The following is a 24,468-nucleotide window of genomic DNA, read 5'->3' as shown; positions in this document are numbered from 1 at the left end:
AGTTGATGATGGCCCAATGAAAGAGACATTGCCTCTCTCCACATTTACAGTCAGACAGCTTCCCAGGCAGGCTGTTCGCTCAGTTGCATTAGCACAAACGAAGAAACATATTGCAGATGTAAAAAGCCCTGAGAGCTTTAACTGCTGAAATGAAAGCACCTGAGCGTTCAGGGATCTTGACAGCAGTTCCTGGGTCACCAGAATGTGATCTGAGAGGCTGCGACTTTCCATTAATAAGCAGCAAATGGTGCATTTAGCTTAAGACAGAAGCAGGAGAGCTTTTCCCTGGTCTCAAACCAGGAACCTTTGGCATGCAAGGTAAAAGTGATAGTCACAGCAGTACAACCACAGGGCAGCTGCTGTGGGCTCAGAGATGCACTCTGCTGGAGGGGAACACATGCTGTTGTTTTGGTCTATTCCACCCTCTCCTACCCCTAGATTCCCTTATGATTCCACTAACCCACCAGCCTCCCCTGCCAAACAGAGCGGGCAGTGTTAAGACCCAGCATTAACGGAAGCGCCTCGTTATGTGCCCAGCCTGCACTGACAAGCAGCAGGAGTCGAGAATGAAGTTGGTGTGAGGAGCTGAAATTGTGTGAGGGAGGGACACTCACTCCTTGGCCTCCTTCAGGTGATGGCTGAAGGGTCCTGTGTAGAGCATTGGTGGCTCAGGGGTAGAAATCTCGCCCACCCAGCATCAGGCCAGCTCTGGTTCCTGGCCAGCACACTGGGCAGTCCCAGCTCAGTGTTGATGCCTCCAGTTGTCTCCAAGCTGTGGTGGTCTGGAGAAGTGTTTGTGTTCTCCTCTTTGCTTCTCCAGCTCTTCTCTCTCTGGACTGTGGCTTAGGCTTTGGGCAAAAAAAAGCTGTACTTCCCTGGCATGCGGCTGGGGCAAATATTGTCATGCAGGGGCTGGTAGCTGTGGTGTCTGGCTGCTTCTTCCTCCCTTTGTCTGTGGAGTTCAGAATAGCCAGGGAGGCTTCAGGTGGATAAAAGTTTGTTGCAGTGTTAAGCTCCAGCCCACCCTGTTGTTCAGTGCGTAATATGGCATTTGCCAGCAGGGCCAGGAATCCTCTGGCCATGGGCCCTCAGCGTCCATGGCAAAGACCAGCTTTGGAATGAAGAGGGCACAAAGGGCTGCCTCCCATGGCTCTTGGGGCTGTGTCCCTCTTTGTATGCACCATTGTATATGGTGATGGGGGAACAGGCTGTGCCTGATTCCAGTTACAAAAGCAAAGCGGGGAGGGAGAATAAGTTGCAGTAGATTGCTCCAAGAAAGGCATGTTAATCAGTGACCTTGTGGCGCAATGGTAGCGCGTCTGACTCCAGATCAGAAGGTTGTGTGTTCAAATCACATCAGGGTCAGGTGTTTCCCTCTTTGATTTTTTTTTTTTTTTTTTTAAAATGTCTCCCCGCCCAATCTCTGGAGGTTTGCGATGCCTTCTTGCAGCCTGGGGGTGGGGGAGGGGGGTGTAGTAGGAGCAGAAAGCTTGTGGTGAAGGAACAGCTTTAGTATCTCTCTCCACTAATTAAAGCTGCAATATTTGTATGTTTGACTTTCCTGAAGAACTTTTGGGGGAGGAATTACCAAAATCCGTCTCCCTATTTTTGCATTTTAAGAGTAACTTTAATCTCCCCTTCATGTCTCTAAAGCATTGCCTATTTTAAATAAACATTCTTCACCCATGTCATCTTCCACACTGACACCATGTCCCATTATTTAAACATTTTATTAAAACCAGTGTCTAAAAAGTTATATAATACATGGGTTGGGAAAAGTGTTTCTGTACATCTGGGTATAGTGCTTAGATTATCCAAAGTTTGTTTTTAAAGTCATAGGATACATAGAGTACATAATCAGCAATAACCCAAATTTCGGTGAATAGATTTAACAATACAGTTTAGATATTAGAATCCGAATACTCGGGGTACATCACTTATGAAAAGTTGTATAGAGATTTGATTGTGGAAAGCAAATTATATCAATGAGTGGAGATTGTCCCTCAGTACTTGAGCATTAGGTTGGTTGTCCATTTAGAAAATACCATCCATGAGGAAAGTATTTGTTACTTTTCTGATCGCACTTCTCACAGGCACTCCAGCTCATCCCTCCTGGTACTGCCGATGTCAAGTGATGTGTTCTATGTAGATGTCCCTCGACCACCTGATGGTATCCGACATCATGAGTTTCTGCATCAGCTGAGCATAGCTTTGTCTGATTCCACATTCTCTCAGCACTTGCTCGTTACTAGGGTCCCATACGCCTAAAGCTCCAATGATCAGTATGTGTGTCTGGACCTGGTAACCACCCTTAGCTCTCAAGGTTTCGGCCAGAAGGGCATGTTTCTCTACCTTTTGAGCTTGGGCATTGTGAAAGGCTGGGATCCTGTTCTCGAATGGCACTGTGACGTCCACCATGATTATCTTCTTCTGGTCCTCATTGGTGATGATGATGTCCGGTCGCAGTTGGTTGTAGGTTCCAGGGATGGTAGAGTTTACGGCAACCTTCCCCACGGGTGTCGGGGATGGCTCCGGCCAGGCAACCTTGGATGGCAGTGTGTTGCAGCTGCCAACCTCTTGAATGGGGCTTATAGCTACCCAGGACGTGGGGTAGCATCCTGTTTTTACACGGCATGGGCCTCTGATTGGGAAGACTTTTAGCTGGAAAAATAAAGAGGGTCTTGTTAGGGCAAGTATGCTTCCTCACTGTTCCCAAAACTCCCAGATTCCTACTTTTTTTTCTTTGGGGTGGGGGGGGAGCATTCACATTTATTTCTTCAGGCTTTTTCTGTTCTTTTGCCTGCTAAGTTACAGCTTATCTAAGATCAGGAAAAAAACAAAAACAAAAAAACAAAAAACCCTACCTTATCTTGGGCTTTGATGATGCTCGGGAATCTTTAACTTCTTTGATGCCTCTCAGGGGAGTGTAGAGTTGAGCTACAGAGCAAAACACCCTAATTCTTTGTGAGCAGCATTTCAGGTGAGGCCTCATGTTGAATTATTTGGTTTGCTAACTAAAACTAAGTGAATGTTTGTAACTCCATGACTGTGTGTGCCTGTGTGCAAACACAAACTTTTTTCTTTTACAATTCCCATGACACTTGGATTTTTGTTTATTTTGTTAAGGCTTAGCCCTAACGGTTAGAATTGTTTGCCTATAGTGAGTTCTGCATTTCGGGTCTCTGTATAAACCATTCACTGATGAATGCCTTTGAAAATAATCAGTAAGAGGAAAATCTTTTCAGCAATAGGCATTTGCCCAGAGTTAATGCAAAGAGCAGATCAGGGTGCCTGCCTGCAATGGACATAGTAGTGCTTAGGTTTCCTCATCATTGTACAGAACCTAGCATGACGGGGGTCCGGAGCAAGCACAGAACGAAGACTGTTCATCTCCAAAGCATCTATTTACTCATCCTTGCTACCCGACAGCACGTGTGCTGCAGAAGATCGGGTACAGGACAGGGCTTTAGGAGACCTGGTTCTGCTCCCGTGTGACTATGGGCTGGTCACCTCATCGGTGTACCTATAGTGTACGCAGCTATATGATGGAGATAATGAATCTGAATCTCCTTTGTAAAGCACTGGGAGGTCTACAGCTGAGAAGCACCAGGGTTACTGCAGAGGGGGCACGGCAGCGTTCTAGAACAGTAGCCCAAGATCAAGTGCATGACTGCAGGCAAGGCATAGCCTAGCTGTGCTGAAGTCCCTGGGACCGAACAGAGCTGCCTGCATCCCCATATGTACAATAGTTTTTCAGCAGGAGACAGGATGCCTCAGGCTGGTAAGTGCAGAGAGCTTGAGGCTCTCACAAGACACAGCAAGAGTGCCAAAGGGCCATCCACCACTCCGTGTGGACTGCTGCTCCCCCGGCTCAGACCTACAGGGGCTGGGCACTAGAAGTGTAGAAGCTGGGAAGTGCTCAGAGAAATTCTACAGCACTTTGGTGAGCCAGCCCAGCCAGGGCCCTCTCCAGCCCTCTGGCTTCTCAGCAGATGAGGATTTAGTCCAGTGACCTGCCATGCCCCCCAACAGACGAACAGACACTGGCCAGGAGTTCAGAGACTCAGTAGAAATGTTTATTAAAACACAAAGCACAACAGTACACAAAGCTCGTTAAAAGGCAGTAGATGAAAATGCGTTTCCACCTGTGGATTCAATTGTTCAAAGACCAGGAACTGCAACATAGGAGTCCAGGGGTGCAACAGGAAAATCAACTGCCCAAGCAGGAGAGGCAGTGAGTGCTGCCCAGGCACTTGAGACAGGAGTGGGGGGAGAACCCACTTCTGTCCTTTCTTCTCCCCACAAACATACATTTGGGTGTTTTCCCTCACCCCGGACCTCTTCTTCCCTGGTACCCCAACCTGCAACACTGAGATCTGTTCCAGCCCGATAATCCCCTTCAGCAGAGAGGCCTGTGCCACCTCCCTCTTTGGCTGGGCACTGGAGCTGGAGGAACCCTTGTTCTGTTGTGCTTTCAGTTTTATTTAACACCACAACAAACTGTTCCCTGGCTAAGCCTGGATAACTCCCTGATAAGAGGGGAGCCAGGGCACCAGCACAAGTCTCCAGACATTTAGGCCAAAACAACACCATGGATTCTATCCTCTTCCCCCCACCCACCCACACCCCAAAAAATCATCCTCTACAAGGTTTGGTCAGTTTCTGTTCCAGTGCATGTCAGGAATGTCAAAGCTAATTGCATTAGGTTTGCATTGGGATGGGGACCTGGCTGGTCCTCCAGCCCTCCACAACATCCAGGAAGGGGATAGGCTACTGGTGACAGTTCTGGCAGGATGAGATTTACCCAAGACCCACATGGAAGCAGCCTGGAGACGCCAGTGCACCCATTTTTCTGAGCCTCTGTTCGTGCTTTGGCCTTGATCCCCAGCTGGAATCCTGCGGGCGGCTCTGCTCACAGCACTCTAGGGAGCAGAAAGCACCTGGGAATCTCATGAGAACCCCAAACCGTGCATGCTCATCTGACCCGCCAGGGATCACCCATCCCTACACTAAATAGCCAGCGAGTCAGCGTTACCCTTCTGCCAACCCCATGAAAGCTTTGGTTCATGGCCTGTCCAACTCTGTCAGCAAAGGAGCTGCCCCAGAACAGCCTTTGCATTGGCCCTACCTGCTCTCAGAATCCACTCCATACACAGGATCCCACTTTTGAAGCAAGGGGGGGAAACCCCACCACAACAGTTACTTCAGCCAACAGAACGTGCTGCTCACTCGAGCTACTGGCAGGGTCAGCTGCAGCTCCCTGTGCTGGGAAGTAGATTATCTATCTTCCCGAGTCTGGAATGGCTCCGGGACTCATGCAGCCAGCAGGGGTCACACCCGACGGTTAGTTGCTTAAGCTTTGGTGCAGCAGCCTCACAGCCCTACTAGAGTTTGTACCAGGAGAACCTATCTCCTCTGCTCTACTCAGCTGCAGCTGATAGCAGCGTAGTTAAGGTACAGGAGAGAACGGGTAGAATGCTCTACATGGTAGAACCAGGTACAGTTACAGCACTTCCAGCCTGCCTTCCTCATGCAGCTAGGCCTAGCGAGAGTTTTGGGTGCTCATGACCAGCCAACAAATCAGCCACTCCCTCCAACTCTGCCAGGAGAGCAGGTGTGGGCCCTCCAATGGAAAGGGCCAGGTCTGTGCAGCTTCTCATCTGTATGAGATGTTAGGAGAACGAGCCCCTGGCCTGGGTACGTTGACATCCGCACACAGTGTGAGGAAACTGAGGCAGATCAGAGCTCCCCCTACCCAAAGGATCCCTATTTCTTCATAAGTGAGAAAACCCCTGCCAGGCCAGGGCCTCATCTGCCAGATTTCTCTGGCAAGAGAAGCACAGAGCCACACAGGAGCTGCACTGGCTGCCATCCCGTCTATGCCCAATGGATGGTTGGGCATGGAAGGGTCCGATTTGGTCACCACCACTCGACATGGAACACAAAACCCTCTAAGGTTTCCCTGGAGCCTGCTTCACTTTTCCTTTTTATTACTTCTTCGCCCACTTCCCTTCCGTGACTAAGCTGCTTCCGCTGCACATCCCTGGCATCTCCAGGCAGAGATTCCCTCCTGCCTCAGATTCGCCTCCCCACCCTTCCCCTCTATCAGACACGTCTGCTACTCATTTCCTGTCTACAATAAATAGCCCGTTCAGCCCACCAGCTTCCCTTCCCACCAGTTACATATTCTACCTCACAGAGACGCTACAGTGCCCCCAGTTCCGGTCCAGTACCCCAGCTAGTGAGCTCCCACACTGTCCCTTCACCTACCAGCCGGCTTTGCAAGTGGTTTGTATGAAAGGAGCTCTGCGACTCTGTATTTAACTGCTGGCACTCTCTAGCCTAACAGAACACAAAATGGCCTCCTTCCCTCCCACAGTTCCTACTTCTGGCAGTCGCTGCTTGGGGGGGACACATGCACACACACACACGCAAGCACACAGAGACCCCTTCCAGAAGCCTCACATGGACCTTCTAGACCATATAAATAATAAATAACAAACTGCACTTGCCATCTGGACATCCTGCAGCACTTTGCCACAGGCAGGGCAGTCTCCCGGGCTCTGTTTGGCAGGGGAGACAGAGGCACCGGGAGGTTAAGTGACATGCCCCAGCACATCTGTGGCAGAGCTGGGAATTGACTCCTAGCTTTGTGTCAGGATCTCTAGACCACAGCTGCCTCCCACTCCGAAACAAAATCCCCTCAGTACTAACAGCTCCGCCCTGGGAAAGCATCACCCTATTTAACTCCTAGCAGAGCGCTAATTCCTACAGAACACAGCTCAGCCGCACACATTCCACCTGGGAAATCAGAGCTGTCCCCATGGGAACAAAACCACACAAAATAAATAAAGTCAATCTACACAGGACTCTCCTTAAAGCTCTAACAAGGAACCTTTTAGAACCAAGAACCAGTGTCATGCTGTATCTGGCCTTCGCACGCCCCTCCCCACTTGGATCCAGGAGCCCCCAAGGCCGATCTGGGAATTTCAGTTCTGCACGTTTCCCTTTTACATGGGGAGCCAGAAAGTGGGGCTCTGCCACAGCCAGCTGGCTGTTAAACAGACCCCACCCTTTTTTTCGAAGCATAAGCCAGAACCTGGTCACAGGCACTACCCAATGGGCAGACATACACACAGCGGTTCCCCTGTACTCCACACCAGACTGGCACTCCTCAGAAGGCCACCCTGTCACTACTATTTACATTCCTGAATGAGGGCACGCCTTGCCAGGAGAGGCCAAGAGACAGCTTACCACCATGGAGGCAGCTCTGGCCTACAGGGAATCGGCGCTATGTTGCAGCTAAGCCTGGAGACACGTCTCCTGCTGCCGATTCCACAGCCAAGTTAGGAGACTAGCAGAGCAAAGCCTCATTGACGCTGGTGCTCTAGAGGGGCTGCACCCGCAGGGCCAGGTAGTCGCTTCTCAGCAGAAAGATCAACGTCACTCACAATCGTTAAGGCGAGAGGGGGAAAAATGGCTCCTGCAGCAGGAGAGACGTATCTGGCTCTGCAGCTCGAGAGAGGGGCCTGCCCACAACAACAGAAGCTCTAAGGCAAGAGTCTGAGGTGGTTAGGGGAGAATAAGTTAAGCAGCCTTTGTTACTATGGCAGCGGCCGCCCGGACTATCCCCGCGGGGGCATGGGCCACAAAGCAGAGCTCCCCGCAGGGGAACGGGCTTGTGGAGGAAAGGCACATGCGTGAGGTGGGAGGAGACGGTGACAGCGCCTCACGTTCCCAGGAGGGCTTGGAGCACGGCAGGGAGAGGTTGTGAGGTTTCCCACACCTTCCCCCCTTCCAGCAAACCTCACCCATGCAGCCATTTACCATAACGTTCACTACCTACAAACCCCACTTGCTTCAGCCCGTCTCCAGCGTGTCTGCTTCCGAGTCCCAAGCCTCCTCCAGCCACAGAGCCGGAGTCAGCTGCAGCATCACATTCAGGCATCAGCACCCAGGAGGAGTGGCCCCGCCCGCCGTGCACTCATGGCACAGCGGCTCCACGGGAGGCAGTCAGAAGTCCAAGGGCGCAAAGTCCACAAAGTCACAGTCGAAGAGCTCGCTGATGCCCTCGCCCTCCTCCAGGCCAAAGTGGTAATCCTGGGGCTGGGGCGGAGATAGGTTGATGAACTCGTCCGGGAGGAAGCTGGAGAAGTCGTCCTTGCTCTGCTCCAGCAGAGCATCCACGGAGGCCAGCGGCGAGAGACTCACCTCATCGGCTGCGCACTTCAGCGGCAGCGCGCTCTCCCCAGGCAGGAGGGGCTCTGCAGAGACAGGCAATGGGTCACAGACGGGGTGTGCAGAGCTGAAGGACAGCACTTTAGGGTAGCCCACCAGGCTACCAACCCCTCTGCAGAGGGCTGCTGCATTGTCCCAACCCATGGGGGCTACAGCATCTTCCTACTGGACCATCAACCTCCCCATCATCCCATCAGCTCTGCCCAGAAAGGTCTGATCACTAGTTAGAGCCCCAGTGTGCTCAGTGCTGTATGGACACACAGACAGCTCTGCCTCCAAGAGCTCACTACCTACAAGCAGGTCCAGAAGAGACACGATGGCAAGCAGCAGCCAGACCACCGGAGACTTGTGAGTTTGTTGGCTCCCTGCACATGAGACTGCAGCTTGTTCCTGGGGGAATAAGCTGGCCCAGGGGCCATGTTTGTGGGGTCTTCCAGGAACACAGGTTTGGTTTAAAATATATCAGGGAAGAACTAGTCTTCCACTGGCTGGAGTGAAAGGCTACGGTAGAAGTCTGGGGATCTTGACAGGTCCTATTCACCAGAAGGGTTAAAGAGTTGCATTCCTCAATTAATATGCAGACCTAACCCCAGCCAGGCGCCTGCTATGTAATTAATAGCAAGTGTCTAATATCAGCACCTGTCAATGCTCCAGCAGAGTCAGCAGTTCATTTGCACCAAGGTGATGGCTTTAATTAGAGAGGGGCCGGATGGGGCTTTGGGAGCTCAGCCATGAGTTATCATTCCACAGATAAGGCCCACTCCTAGTTTGAATTCTAGCAGCTCTGAAGCAGGACAGGTTACTGCTCTTCACATTGGATGTGCCAGTCCTCGCGAGGTAGCTTCCCTCTGCTGGGGGAAGGTTACAGAGAAACCTTTTGCACATGCTGCTTTGCCATTACCTGGAGCAGTAGGTGGAACTGCTTAAGCAGAGGTGCTGCCTCAGAGCTGGGCAGCTGCTCTTCTGCCCCTCAGCCGCCCTGGTGTGGGGTGTCACAAGGATCCTCCCCTGCTCCATGTGTGTGCAAAGCCCCAGGGGGTGGTCTGGGCTGTGGGTGGGGCAGTTCCTTGGCTCTCCTAATAACCAGCTGAGACTGGGGCCCGGGCAAGGCTCCATTGAGGTAAGATGGAGGAGCTGCCAGTGGCCTTGGGTGGCATCCGGAACAGACATCAGCTCTGGCATTTGCCCCACCGACGTAGGAGGTTTCCACACCTTTGGATGGGAAGGAGTTAAGTGTGGGGCCCATGGCTACTTTGAGAATACTGGTTGAAAATGCCCTTTCCCGAAGCTGGCTGGGCAATCAGCAGCCTTCCTTTCTGCATGCCAACCCCTGGCAGTGACCCGGCACAGCCATCTCCATGCTGGGCCATGGCCACCCGCCCAGCAGAGAGCAGGCAGACACTGCAGGGCCCTGCCCTTGGAACATGTTACAGCGCTGACTCCAGATCTGCACTGCCTGCTCCTGTTTGCGGGGACAGCTCGAGGTGTTCCTTCAGATCTCATGTCCTGAATGGTCCCCCTCCCCCCATCCCAAGCCACTGGGGATAATCAGAGCCCCCGTCATTGGAATGGGGAGTAAACATCCTCCAGCTGCACATGGTTAAACAGCTTCACTAACAGGGAGGAAGCACACCTACCACTCCGCAGAGGAGCGGCACAAGCGCTCAGCCAGGGTGGGGTGACAGCTGGACTAAGGAACCAAGCCTTCCCAGAGAGCAGTCTGGGGCCTTGCTCCCAGGGAGAAGCACACACGCTGCCTGCACCTTGAAACCCAAGGCAGCGGACAAAGTTAGGCTGGGGAGAGGGACGCTGAGGCAGGGAGAGGGAATCTCCCCACCCCTAAAATAGCATCAGTGTTCTTAGCTAGTCTGGCTATGCTCCTCACTGCAGCCTGGCTCAGAGCACGGGGAGGCATGTACTCAGCGAGGCACGCCTCAGCCACGAGCACAGTTCTGGGGCCCAGCCCTCCACCAGTCTGTACCTGCGATAAGCATAGCTGTGATTTAGAGGGCAAAGCAGGTGAACCCCACCCAGGAGTGACTGTGGCTGAGGGCAAACCTGGCCAAACATACACACAAGGGGTTGCTCAGGCAGAGCCAAGCTGGGGAGCAGCTCCATCGTTACATACACAGGCCTTGGGAAAGAGCAGCATCCTCAAGGGGGCTGGGTTTCCCCTCTGGGATCCCAATGTGTGAGCCGTGCTACGGCTAAGGCGTCACTTCCATTCCCAGCCCCTAGCTTCCAGCCCAATGGGGAGTTTTCAGAGCGGACTTAGAAACCAGTCTCTTCCCAAGTCTCAGCTGAGCAGCCATGATTTATAGTCCTGACTAAACTTGTTTGTCCATTTGAGTCATCCAAGTGGGTGGCTGGGGGTCGGGCCACTTGCCAGGTCCTCTCCCTGAGCCGTCATCAGCTATGCTTTGGCCCGCCAGACACAGCCTACCAGTCATCAGAGTCAGTCAGACCCTCCCTGCCCCTGCAGCGTCACTACAGATACAGTACGCAATACCCATCTGCAGCTGTCACCCACGCTGTGCAACGGAGACAGTATTTCCCCCCATCCCCATTAATTCCTTACATATTTATTACGCTGCGTTGCTGGTCTGAGACACACACTATGAAGCTGAGCATTGTTTTGCCTGGCTGGCAGAAGCGCAATTGGATTGTTCTAACCCTGCAGCTCCATCAGCACCCAGAACCCACTAACCACGGGTCCCTTTGAGCCGTGTCTAGTGCTGAACCTGCCAGACCCCTCCACGCTCACAATGCGCTTCCCCAACTGCAAAGCAGGCTCTGAAAACCGGGGAAGATGCCCTGTGCCCATACACACCTTGCTCACCAGGCAGCAATGGCAAGTTCACATCCTGGGTGGGATGCAGGAGCGGGGATGCTGCTGCCTCAGAAGAGCCAGGGGATGATTCCTCAGCAGTCGCTTTGAAAGGACTCTTGACTGGGCTACAGACCCCAGAGCTGTCTTCTGGGCACAGGAACACGTCGATGGGGCCCTGGGTGCTTTTCAAGGAAACCTGGAAAGCCTGGAAGAGAAGAGCAAAAAGAACCACTAATAGCAAGGGCTTGCCAAGGGCAGAATGCTTATGTGGCCTGCATGCCCCACAGTCATGCCAGCTCACCGTAGATCCAGAGAGCAGGGCAAGGCATGCCAGAAAGCATAGACCTGCCAGCTGCCACCAGCCCCCCAAAGGGGGAGTGAGCCACCAAGCAACACCCATGGATAATGGCCTGCTAAGCTCAGGAGACCAGGCCCTTGTAGGGGATTCGGGCCCCTGCCGGGAGTAGCAGCACAAACGCAGGCAGCGTGAAGTGACCCAGGCTGCCAAGGTTGAGGGGTTAGCGTCAGATGAGCAGTTCATGGGGCAGGAGGCTTTACTGCCCCCACTGATCCAGGCATCTACAAACAGGGAGCCCTGCCCATAGCAATGCGACAAGGTAGGATAGCCAGTTGCAGAAGGACGGCCCCGGGCACTGCTGCAATGGGAAGGGGTGTGGGGGGGAGGGGTTACCTCCGCTGGGTCTGAAACTTGCAGCTGTGTCTCTGGAGGGGCTTTAATCACCATCACCATTTGCTCAGAGGGGTCCGCGATGCTGCGGAGATCTTGGCAGGTCACGTAAGCAGAGGTGCACTCAGTCAAGGAGTATTCACTGGAAGGCTGTTTGGTAGCTGTTCCCTTCCATCCGGACCAGAGACAGCTTTACATGTTGGATACAATAGCTAGTGGGACTCAGGAGCTGGGGAACTGTCAGATCCTAACCACAAGCAGCTGCCTAAGCATTCAACTCACCAACACGCAGGCAGTGACTTACTCCATGGTGTGCAGTGATTGGGACAGAGGTGCACTTCTGATGCTCAAAGCACTTTGCGTTTGACAGTGCACTCAAGGCAGGAACATACTAACCTCTCCAGTGTTAGAGATGTTCATACATGTCTGTCCCACGCTCTACCTGATACCCTGGTAGTCATCACTGCTTACAATGTAACTATAGCATCTCCACACACACACACACGCTCACAAAGTATCTGAGCTATAAGGGAACCTAGCCCCATCCCTGTGACCACGTCCAAAGCCTACAACCCCTTTCCACAGCCCTGCAAGAGACAGAAGTTGTCTGAATTATTTGTGCTGCATGACAGTGGCAGATGCCTGATGTACGTGGTTGAGAAGCCACTCAAATCCTGAGCCCCCAGCCCCAACTTAGGGCAGGAGATTAGTGATTTAAGAATACTGGCATCCGCAAAGGCCTAGATGCAGCATTCGTGCATTGCAATTCCCAGCTGCAGTCGTGAACTTCTGACAGCAGCAGCAGCACTTGGGCGGCACAGTAGAGGAGAAATCAGGTAGCAGAAGGGGATGGGGAATTAATGCAGGTCTGCATGCTCACTGCTGGTTGCCTACAAAGGTTGAACTGAAGTGATCTTCCATGCGATACTGAATAGCTGCTGCCTGCCAAGGACCTGGAGCAATGGCTTCTCCCTTCCTCCCACCCTTCACTAACAAGCATGACTCCACTGCGTAGAAAAGGCAGCCCACAGACCGCTTACGACAAAAAAGTCCTGTAGGACACGTAACAGTTGTGAGCCGTTAAAGAGAAGAGCAGAAGTGATATATGGTTTGCAAAGGAGCATGCAAACACACCAGCGGAGCCACAAGCTTAAAGGAACGGCACCCTGGCGGCAGACCGGCCAGCACAGGGCAGGAATCCAGCCCCAGATGTTTTGGTTTACTACAAGTTTTACAAAACCTTAACATGAACAGAAACGTTTCCACGACACTAGAGATTCAGATATAATCAGTTCTGGCTTGAGCCAAACAACCTGTCTCCCCCACCAGCATTCACAGCCCAGACCTTGCCGAACCAGAAAGCAAAGCTGAAAGGATTTGCCCATGCTAAGCAAAATGCCCAAGAACGAATCAATGGAACGAACCATGAGGAGTCCAAATTCTAAAGCCCTTCCCCACGTTAGGCACCGGGGTGGGGTGTCACAGTTAACAGATGCAGACGCTGAGACTTTTTAGCTTGCCCCCTTTAAGGATAGATAAAGTTACCCAACCCCCCATTAGGTTGGGAACCGGCTGGTATCACCTCAACTGTGACAATAGGCAGCTCTCTATGGTTTGAACAAGATGGTCAGAGGAGACTATGCTACAGCCAAAGCAACCACCTCACTCGCACTAGGGTGCATGCTCCCAGCCACATGGAGCAAGGAACTCAACACTGCTGCTCCTTAAGGCGATGGGCCCTGAGCCCAGCCTGAGATCAACTGTCAAAACTATCTTCCAGGCACAGGGCTTTCCATCACCTCAGAGGGGAGGAAGCACAGACAAGACACCACCCCTTGGCCAGGCATGTTTAGCTCCTTGAGGCTACCCTGTAGATTGGTCGCTGGGAAGCTATTAGAACAGAGCCACACGGAACAGGCATTGCAGCTCCCAGATCTCACTACACAGTAAAGCGGCTCCCGTAGCCCCACACAGACAAGGATATTGCTGATTCTCAGGGTCCTCAGTGAGGAGCTTGAGCTGGACAGTGCACATCTGGAGGAGGTCATCCAGCTGCTGCTCAGCCACCTGAAGGTCATGGATTTCCTTCTCCAGCACCTGGTACTTACTGGTGTTCCCCATAGCTGACTGGCTGCCCCTAGGAAACAGAACACTCGGGTCAGTCGTGTTCTGGTCCAGGTTGCCATTGTTCTGCAGAGGGACCGAAGGTGTGGGGATTACATTCATCCATAGCCCCCTTACCACACCCATGATGTGTCTGCTCTCACACATAGACACATGAGGCTGTGCTCTCTGGCAACAACCCCTTTGTCAGCTGGCAAGCCAGGAAATGAAGTCATGCAACAGGGAAAGGTGAGGCAGGGAATTCCACCTCCACCATGGCCATCTGGTGCCAGTCAGATAGGCCACAGCAGAGGACTGGGGAAGGGGCTCTAGCTAGTTTGATCCTAAGGGCCACGGCCACTATTTGTTTTCGGTAGCAACCAAGGTGCTAAACACCACTCAACACAAAGGGAAGTGCAGCCCTGCCCTAAAGCACAGGTCCACACCCCCTCCTGTATCAGTGCCCCCCCTCCATGCACCCAAGTGCAGGGTCTCCCACGCCCACCATTGCAAGCGCCTGCCTTCCCAAGGGGCAGCGGCTTTGCATACTGAGGGGCTGCACCACAGTCTCTTGGGTGATTCGCTCCTTTCCTGCCCAGCCCCATGGTGGGGCACTAGAGGCTATCCTCAATACAGCATTCACTCCTGGGGAGGGGGGCGTGGGGAGAGAGAGCACAGGCGCAGCCTCCTCTCCTGCATGGCCAGCCACTAGGGGACGTTCACCATGAACACTACGCTGCCAGTCTTGTAGGCCTGACACCCCCCGACCACATTAGCCTGAGAGGGGACGGGCTGGAGCTATCCTTGAAACTCAGATGCTGCAGGTGCAAATACAACAGCCACACATGACATAGGCCAGTCGGTGCTCAGAACTGGGAACTGCTCACAGAGCTTCACCCAGGGCATTATTCAGGCGGATGCTTGGACACAGGTTCAATAGAGCCATTCTCCAGTGTTCTGGACTGAGGGCTCAAGCCCCTGCACCCACTATTGTAAGCAACAGACTTGCCATTACTTTAAAATACAGACCAATGTGCTTCCCTGCAACATTTTTAGCAAGGTGGGGTAAGTTTATTTTGATTTTAGTCAAAGTCACCCTGAGCCATTGGCTCATTGAGCTGATGCGGTTGAAGCGTGTCAGAGCCAATGGTACACAAGGGAGTAATGCGATGCGGCCAGCTTCATGTCTGACCCCCTTTGACTGCCTTAACCCGATGGATCAGGCTCCTGTTCAGCAGTTGGGTAAACCTCAGTGTGGGACTGAGCGAGCCTCGAACACAGGACCTTCACAATCATAATCAAGTGCCTTAACCACTCTGCCATTGCACTTGAATTTCTGATTTCATGCAAATTAGGATTCTTTTTTAAAGAGCATTTTATGTAGTAAACATTAGGGTTAAGGCACTGGACTAAAACTCAGAACTGGGTTTAATTCCAGGTCTGGTCACAGACTCCCTGTGTGACCCTAGACAACTCACTTCCCCATGCCTCGGTTTCCCCATCTGTAACATGGGAATGATGCTGGCTCAGCTCCCAAGGAAGTTGCAAGGCTTGTTTGTGAAGCTCTTTGAGACTTCAGGCAGAAGGCACCTGAGGACAGTAAAGGGTTGTTCATGGATCAACAAACTGTAGAGTTATGTACAAAACTGGCCCCTTCTGAAGTCCAAATCCCCAGGGGGGAGTTCCCAGAGAACTCACTGGAGGAAAGGGGAAAAACAGACACTTTAGTATCTTAGTGGAAGCACTTTAACCCAGTAAGGGCAATACACTTGGGGCATTTAAATGTACAGCCAAAAAAATGCAGCTCTCTAGCCTCTGACTCAGCTCTGGAGGACTGCACCAGTTGAGCTCACATACTGACCAGTGCCTGGGAATATGGAGCATGAAGGGGAATCTAAGGATACGTCTACATGGCAAGCAGAATCCTGCGGCAACGAGCCTCAGAGCCCAGGACTATAGCGTGAGTCCAAGTCTGCAGTGCTAAAAATAGCTGTGTAGATGTTCGGGCTGGAGCTTGGGCTCTGAAGCCAAGCCCACCCTGCTCCGTAGGCTACAGAGTCTGAGCTCCAGCCCGAGCCCAAATATCTATACATTTTAGTGCCATAGCTGCCATTGGTTCTGCTTGCCATGTAGACATGCTCAGAAAGTCCCAACCAGTTACACCCACGCTGGCCACACAACAAAGAGCTTGGCGCTCATACATACAGCCACTGGATGTTGTTCTTGGATTTCTTGGTGATTAGCTGAATGCCCTCCAGGACATTGGTGATGTCGTAGATCCGCCTCTTCTGCACTTTCAGGACCTCCGCTGCCCAGTTGAGATCCACCACCCCATCTGGTGACTGGCTGAGCAGCTCTAGGAAACGCTTGGTGGTCAGGTTCAGAGAGGTTTCATAGCGGGACTTCTCCCCAGGAGATTTCACACCTGCGAGCAATTGAAGTTGCTTGTTACAGATTTATACAGAAGCGACAACACAAAAACCTCAGTGAGTGGAGTCTTCCTTCAGCACACCCGCCTGGCCCCCACTGGAAAGGGGCTCAGCGCCCAGCCTTCCCATGTTTACTCTAACATCAGGATCCACTGTGATCCATTTACACAGCGTTTTGTTTTTTAGTTTTTTTTGCCAGCATCTGCAGGTTTAACCCCTTTACTCCCTTTCATCTAGATTAATGAGGATCATTTCCATTTGATATCTGGGCACTGACCCAACTTTACTGTAATCTCATTGCCATTGTAATCCTTTGCTTACAGTCCTTCAACTAGTTTTCAATCCTTGTGACAACGCCCACAGGCAAATCAGTTACTGCTTTAACAACCAAAGCCCAGACCTGTTCCATTCGCAACGTTCCCTTCACACCACTTAAGATGGAGCGTTGCATCTCTCCACGTGCTGCACATCCACTGCTGGAGTCCAGCCCCTCTGCAGGACAGCCTGGCACAGACCTGGGTAGTTTGTCTGTCCAGGCGAGACTTGGGATCCCAAGCTCTGCATACAGCGTGTTAATTCTGGTGCCAGTGAGATAACATGATGGCATGAAACAAATGCTCCCATGAGGTTCCCAAGTGCTCTAGCCTCAAGGGGCAGGCCAGAATGCGTGAAACAGTCTGTCATCACCACCAGACACGACTCAAGAGCCCAAGCCCAATTCCAGAGATACGTGAAGTGCCACTAAAAACCTGCAGCTTGATTCCCAGATGGGTTACTGGAAAGCACAAGCCAGAACAGACTGCACAGGGACTCAGCTGCTGGGGGCATGCCTACTTACACCCAAACCAGTGAGAACAGGGCAGGCAGAGCAGGACTTAACACCCAAGAGACTTGAGTTTACACCCACCACCCTTTAGTAGAGTTGGGCTAGCTGAGGCAGTCCCAGAGCTGGCTCTGCACAGAGTGACGGGGCAGGTGAGAGGCTGCAGTGGGTGACGGGGTAGGTGCTGCAACACTGAAGGACCTGATCTCCTCCAGAGGGCAATGGACTCCATGACCCCCAGTCCCAACCACCACAGCTCAGCTTGGCTGGGGTTCAGCCCCGTTAGGCCATTTGGAAAAGAGATGCAGTGGCTGGTAAGGACTCTGAGCAAGTAGGGGCAGCAGAAAGTGGTACCTGTACCTTTGACAGGGTTTTTCGCTTTGCCCCGGGATGTCTGGATGCTCTCTGCTGTGTACTGGTGATCGGTTTCCAGATCTAACTTCCTCTTCACCTGCAAGAGAAGGAGGCTTGTGAAGGAACAGCATGCCACAGATCACCTCCCCTGCAGGTTACCCCTGGAGCAGAGATCCAACAGCTCCAGCCACATTACTTCCAACTGAAAGTCATGGCCACCGGTCAGCTATTGGGCCTATGCAATATGAGTTTGGTCTCAGCCTAGTTCCCAGCAAGCGTCTCCTGCAGAAGCCACCATCATGATCAGCAGCCGGACTGGTGGGCTCAGCATAGACCAACATGGCTTTGCTGGTATTTAATGGTAAATGTTAACTGCAGAGTGTCACCAGACTTTGCATTATGGAGCCAAACCACCAACCCAGTAGCAGTTAAAACATAAGAAACATAAGAACGGCCATACTGAGTCAGACCAAAGGTCCATCCAGCCCAGTAAACTGTCTTCTGACAGTGGGCAATGCCAGGTACCCCAGAGGGATAAACAGAACAGGTAATCACCAAGTGATCCATCCCCTGGAGCAGGACCAAAAGTTTTTAGATAAAGAATATTGAACCGCAGGCATTTAACCTTTCAGACAGGCAAAGCCAATGGAAGGGAAATCCCACCAACTGGGCAAAAGAGTGGGGCAGGTGTAACACCTATGGGGGTAGGGAGAGCACTTGAATCAATGCGGCCTCGGGGCGTTAAGAGATTCTGCCCCCCCATGTAATGGTTTGTTAATACTGTATAGGTTTGTGCTGGAACAGTGTTCTAGCACTTCCGTTAGGAGCCAGAACGGCATTCCTGTACATCTACTGGTGCCGGGCTAGGCAGCTCCTTTCCCTCCCTGGCTGCAGAACGTCCTCCAAGCTAGCAGGTGCTAGGTCAGCACAGAGGGAGACACTGCAGGTGGGACTGGGGGGAGAAGCAGGGGAGTACGGGGCCAGAGACTCAGAGTCCAGAGCAGAGATGAAGCTGAGCAATAGTGGGAGTCGGTCAGTGGGGCCGACTGAACAGCTGGGCCACCCCATGGGGAACCGAAGCCAAGCAAGTAAGGATGGGACGGATCCTGAGGGGATCATTCCCTGCTCCCTCAGGCCTCCCCTACTGCCCTCCCATCTGCCTCCCAGATCCTCCCTTTCCCTCTCAGGGCCTCCCCCTGCCCAGGTTCCGGCACTCCTTTGGCAGGGATCCAGCACTGTTTAACTGTGTGGCGCAGGCTTCCTTGCTGTAAGCTTCCACAACTCACTCCACGCTCAAAAACTTAAGGCATCACGTACACACAGGGGCCACCTGACTCAGCAGCCTGTCTCTCTGGTGCTCAGTGATGAGACGTGAAAGCCCCACAGAGCGGCTACAAGGATGTTTTTCTGACTCCATGTGATCACCGTACGACTACTGATATCAGCCCTTAGAACTGCATGCTGGTTACGCACCCGGTAACAGGTATTTCTACAGCACCCATCACCACAGCATCCATATGCGAACTGGGCATTCAGCAAACCCTCACACCATCATCTCGACCATTCCTGGACTCTTTCCCCTTCGTCTGACACTTTGGTGATGGGCACTATTCAGTGCTTAATTTGTGCCAGGGCTTGCCAAGGCTGAGCCCTGGCACCTCTAGGCTTGGCAATTCATAGCCCCAGCATCTCTGGGCTCCCAGCCAGCGGCCTCCCAGCTTTGAAGGCGGCACCACTGTCAGCAGCAGGGCAGAAGTAAGTTGGCAATACCACACCATGCCACCCTTACTTCTGCGCTGCTGGCAGCACTGCCTTCAGAGCCGGGTGCCTGGCCAGCAGCTGCTGCTGCTCTCCGGCTGCCCAGCTTGAGCCCCAGCAACTCTTTAATTACAAATTAAGCACTGGCACTATTAAAATGCTTCATCATAAAACCGTCCTTCAGTTCAGTCTCAGGCTGCCTCTGATGAAAGTTTGATGTGGAACTGGCAGGGCGTTTGGGGTGAGGAGCTGCCCTTCTCCCTTGCCCTGGTTTTACATTTTCAGTGATGTGGGGGCAACACCAAGCTAGAGACCAAAAGCATTTTCCATGTGCTAGAGTTCAGCGGGATCCAATTAGAGAAGACATGACGCTGTCTTCTAAGTGCATCTGAAGGTTGCACTATTCCTCCAATGCCTCAGGAAGCTGCTGAAGGATTCCTGCCATCAGCCATTTGGGAACACTTCAAAGCCAAGGAGTCCTTGCTAAGCAGATGTGCCCCAGAAGAGGAGAAACCAAAACAGGACTGGGAGACAGTCACCCACTTGCTTCATGTGAACAGCATTTATAAGAGCAAGCTATCACGAGTGCTCGATGTTTTATAACTCATCATGCTGCAAACGCCCAGTCTGAGTCACCCACCTTGCAGCCGACACTTTCTGCTGTTCTCTCATAACACAATCCCTTTCCTTTCACACAATTCACAAAGGTACAGACGCAAGACAGCATTATCTATGGGCCCCATCTACAAGTATTTCATTGGGTGTCTTATTGGGACCCTGCACCCAGTTACTAATGGGATGGGATTTGTTAGCGTGAGTAGGGAGCTTGATTCTTTAACTGGTACCCAGCTCATGTGCCACACACAAGGATATAAGCTACAAACCAACTAGAGAAAAGGACCTGGGGATTACAGTGGTGAGAAGCTGGATATGAGACAATAGTGTGCCCTTGTTGCCAAGAAGGCTAACAGCATACTGGGCTGCATTAGTAATAGCATTGCCAGCAGATTGAGGGATGTGATTATTCCCCTCTATTCAGCACAGGTGAGGCCACATATGGAGCACTGCATCAAGTTTTGCGCCCCCCACTACAGAAAGGATGTGGACAAATTGGAAAGAGTCCAGCGGAGGGCAACAAAAATGATTAGGGGGCTGGGGCACATGATTTACGAGAAGAGGCTGAGGGAACTGGGTTTATTTAGTCTGCAGAAGAGAAGAGTGAGGGGGGATTTGATAGCAGCTTTCAACTATCTGAAGAGGAGTTCCAAAGAGGATAGAGCTCAGCTGTTCTTAGTGGTGGCAGATAACAGAACAAGGAGCAGCGGTCTCAAGTTGCAGTGGGGAAGGTCTAGGTTGAATATTAGGAAAAACTAGGAGTGTGATGAAGCACTGGAATAGGTTACCTAGGGAGGTGGTGGAATATTCATCCTTAGAGGTTTTTAAGGCCCAGCTTGACAAAGCCCGGGCTGGGATGATTTAATTGGGGTTGGTCCTGCTTTGAGCAGGGGGTTGGACTAGATGACCTCCTGAGGTCTCTTCCATCCCTAATCTTCTATGATTCTATGAGATCAAAGCTTTCCAGGGTAGCAAGTGGAGCACCTGACTTGATCATCCAATGGTGCCAACAGGCAAAGCTCCAGCTCAGACCAGCGCTCCAGCTAACTGCCTGGGACCACATGGGCGGTCAGGAGAAGTTGAAGGTTCAAGAGAACTTTAAGACTTTGTACATTGTGACTGTACCCCCCTCTAGCCTCATTTAGCGCAATATGATCTAGTTCACGAAGGACACATTTGGGAAGGAGGAGACTCAGTAATTGGGGCCTATTTTATTACTAGAGGGGACAGCCTGACAATACAGAAAGAGATAGATTAGACAACTCCCTCCTACTCAAAGCATCTCAACTTAAGCGATCAGGGAGTGAGTGAGCGGATACTCTCACTACCCTAGACATCTGATGGTCAGTTTAAGATACCTAGATCCCAGTGCACTACCTGGAAGCACCCATGGGAGCAGAAAACAAGAGTTCTGCCCCCTTTGCTCATGCACACTAGGGTGTTTAGAGCTTCACCGCCCGCAGTCAGCAGCCCCGCCAGAGCTGTTGGTGCAGAACAGCCTATGGGCACTGGGCTGTGATTGCTTATTAAAGAATCAGAGACAGATTGTTTCAGAGGAAGCTCCCATGCACTTCGCAAAGAGCTAGGAGAAAAGCAGCTCACTTTTGTGGCTTCACAAACAAGGATCTTCCTTGAAACGTCAGTCCAACTACACAAACCAGCAGCGCTTCCAGCACAACAGCACCGAGGACAAATCACGCCTTTCCATCCCAACCAACCACCCACTCCCCACCACAAGCAGGGACACACCAGACAGGGAAAACTCATTATGGATTCCTGACCCAAACAGTTAAAAAAAACAAACGATCAGCTGTAAGGTCCCTCAAACTACAGTGAGAGGCCTCTGGAAGATAGCATGTTTAACTAGCAAAGCATGTTGTGGTCTTTTCCTCTTCCACTCCTCTGTGCCCTGCCCCCATCTCTACTGAACTAAAAGCGTGGGGATTTTATTCCGGGACAGATCCACTCACTGACCATTGCCAATGCCAGATGATGGCTTCAAACCCCATCTTAAAAGTGCACAAGTAAAGAAGGATCCCACACAATGATCTGCTTATGCCCTGATGGAGGAGAACTGCAAGCCCTTGTTGCTTTAGCCTCAGTCTAATTGCAGGTGCTAGTCTGAACCATTTAAGCGTCTAAATCAACCTTATGAAAACAATTCAGGAAACCAAAAGAAAGGAAAGGCTCTGCTGGTTCAGCCTTGCAGTTCTTGGTGCAAAATCAGGGCCTAACAAGGCAAGGGCAGACTTCTGCTTGGAGCCCATTGAAGACAATGGGTGTCTGCATGGGTGCAAGGGTCAGCCCTGCATATTTCACAGCACACTCTGAATTTGTTACATTACAGTAGCATCCAGTGGCTCCAATAACAATGAAGGCCCTCTTGTGCTGATACTGGAGAAGACAATGCCTGCTCACCATAGCTTATCCTAATGATTATTTAGAAGTTATGTGCCTGACTGTGTATGCCTACACTCCCACACTAGACAAGCAGAATTTTTCAAGACTCTGGCTTTCATATCCTGAAGCATTTATAACACTGCAGACAGCGGTCATGGACATTAAAGGGTCATCACAACAAACAGAGCTCCGAGAACAATCTGAGAAGTGTGTAGAGATAGAATCCACTCAATGGATTTAGTTCTGAAGTGGAGCTTTAAGACATTTTGATGACTGGTGTATGTCCACTCTCAGAACACCCCCTCTCCGCCATTAATAATTTACATATTTTCAAAAGCAATCATCATTCCTCTCCACTGTACCACAGTAAGTCACTCCTATATGTTGCCTAACAGCTATTTCAGAACCAGAATTTACATGTCCCATTTGAACCTGTTCCGCCTCACTACTTAGCCCTGTAAACGATTAACAGCAGAAATGCTGAATCAGGAACAGACTCAGAAAACTGTACAAGCAACCAATCTCATGTCAGGCCTCACTCACAAAGTACTGCCTGTTCCTCCCTTACTCGGGAGCTTTATCACATGAAGCCGGAAGACCAAGAGCAGCAGCCACACCAAGGCCAGCTACTTGCCTTATCTAGCACCAGAGAGAACTGTATCTAGGACAGCTAAATGCAAGAAGCGCCCTCTCTTTCCATGAACTGTAAAAGTGAGGCCCTGGCCACAGGTGGCCCTTTAAAGATTCCAGAGCACTTTATTTTCATGAGGGTTGAGCCAATGACCACAGTATGGGGGAAATTGGGCTATTACATCTCCCTCCCTGGATTACCCTGCACTGACGCAAAGTTTCTCTCAATTTCCTTTCTTTGTTTTATTTCCGGGGCCCTGTAGAGCACCATCAGGGGATCCTCTGGCCATACAGCATTACCCCGTGCTGTGACAAAGCTGCCACGTTTCGCCCCACACAGTTTTAGCAGTGACAAGGGGGGAAGGGGCGGGGGCAATACACGCGCAGAAAGAACCCGCGTGCTCTCCAGGTAGCAAAGGGCCTGATTTTCAGCCGGCCAAGCCCGCCCAGCTCCGAGCGCCTGGAGATCCCCTGGGGGAAGCCGTGCTGCTCCCCAGCTGCAAACCAGAGAGCTAACGTGGCGTTACCGGTGGGCGTCCCAGCGCCGGTCTCTGCGCCGCCGGGCCCGGCCGGGGGGCCTGCGGGGTGGCGAAGAGCAGCAGCTCGGCCTCGCTCTCCGCTTCAGGCGTGGGGAGCGCGTCCGGCGTGGAGATGATCACAATCTGCTGCTCCATCACGTGGAGGCCCCCGGCGCCCCCCAGCAGAGCCTCCAAGTCGGCCACGCAGGCGCTGCCGTCCGGGGCCACCCCCAGAGACATGGTCCGGGCGGCGGGCGCTCACATCCCCGGCGCTCGGGGGAGAGTGGGGGGACGCGCCCGGCCCTGCTCCCCTCCCCGCGCCGGCTCAGAGGGCCATGGCCCTGGGCCGCGGGGCGGCGGCGGCGGCCCGCGGCAGGAGACGGGGCTGGCCCCGGGACACGCGTCCCATGCTCAGGGAGGGCCGAGGCCCGAGGACGCGCCGCCACCACCCGGGGCGGCGGCGGCCCGGAGCGAAGGGCGCCGAGGCAGCACCCCGGAGCCTCAGCGCTGGGCTGGGGCCGCCGCAGGGCACAGAGCGGGGCTGGCCGCCGGGCCCGCTGCTCGCCCTGCTGGGGGTCCCTCGGCTGCCCGCGCGCCCCGGCCCGGCCCGGCCCCGGGTATTGTCCCCAGCTGGTCCAGCCCCGCACGCCTTTGCGCGCCAAATCCTTTTTGCCGCGAAAGCGACCGGAGCGGCGCATCCGCGCTCCCATTGGTTACGCTGGCGGGGAGCCGCCTCTCCATTGGCCACAGCTCCCGGATTGAGGCGCAGCGCCGCCTTCCCATTGGCTACGACCCGGAGGGCCGTGAGGCGGTGCGGTGACGAGCGAAACGTTCTGACAGCCGCCCAATCGCAGCGGCTGCGCGGACGGGAGGGGGCGGAGCGCGGCCAATCAGCGCGGAGCTGGGGGACGCCGCGCGGGGCGAGGAGCGCTGGCGGGGCACGGCCGGGCCCGGCTTGGAGCGGCGCCGCTGCGGGCTGGTGTCTCAACCCCGCTCCCCGCTGCCTGATCTCCCCGCCTGGGCTCGTTCCCCTGCCCGGGGGCTCCCCCGCGCCCGCTCCCAGCTCCTCGGGCCTGTTCCGC

The 24,468-nt window shown here is 52.9% G+C and overlaps 1 protein-coding gene and 1 non-coding gene across 2 annotated transcripts; one reads left to right on the top strand and one right to left on the bottom strand.

Annotated features, from left to right (window-relative positions):
- Positions 1-1,293: 1,293 nt before the first annotated feature.
- Positions 1,294-1,365, top strand: TRNAW-CCA (transfer RNA tryptophan (anticodon CCA)). The gene has a single exon. It is a non-coding gene; the product is annotated as a tRNA-Trp (tRNA).
- A 3,261-nt stretch (positions 1,366-4,626) lies between these two features.
- E2F1 (E2F transcription factor 1) lies at positions 4,627-23,845 on the bottom strand. The gene is made up of 7 exons (XM_077832100.1): positions 23,396-23,845; positions 17,472-17,562; positions 16,065-16,284; positions 13,741-13,893; positions 11,760-11,874; positions 11,069-11,273; positions 4,627-8,264 (listed from the first exon to the last, which is right to left on the bottom strand). The coding sequence occupies exons 1-7, from the start codon at positions 23,624-23,626 to the stop codon at positions 8,014-8,016; spliced, it is 1,266 nt and encodes a 421-aa protein (XP_077688226.1). The 5' UTR covers positions 23,627-23,845; the 3' UTR covers positions 4,627-8,013.
- Between the last annotated feature and the right edge of the window lie 623 nt (positions 23,846-24,468).

The sequence above is a fragment of the Eretmochelys imbricata genome, chromosome 13 (assembly GCF_965152235.1).
Source record: "Eretmochelys imbricata isolate rEreImb1 chromosome 13, rEreImb1.hap1, whole genome shotgun sequence".
Classification (NCBI taxonomy): domain Eukaryota; kingdom Metazoa; phylum Chordata; order Testudines; family Cheloniidae; genus Eretmochelys; species Eretmochelys imbricata.
The sequence above is the reverse complement of the archived record's forward strand: the minus strand, read 5'-3'. Positions and strand labels throughout refer to the sequence as shown.

What these genes read in the sequence shown, in the direction of transcription:
- E2F1 (XM_077832100.1), bottom strand. Translation starts at nt 23,626, where the DNA reads ATGTCTCTGGGGGTGGCCCCGGACGGCAGCGCCTGCGTGGCCGACTTG. An exon ending in CGGCGCTGGGACGCCCACCG is followed by an intron (nt 17,563 to 23,395) that starts GTAACGCCACGT and finishes CTTCTCTTGCAG; the next exon opens with GTGAAGAGGAAGTTAGATCT. An exon ending in GAGGACCCTGAGAATCAGCA is followed by an intron (nt 11,875 to 13,740) that starts ATATCCTTGTCT and finishes GACTGAGTGCAC; the next exon opens with CTCTGCTTACGTGACCTGCC.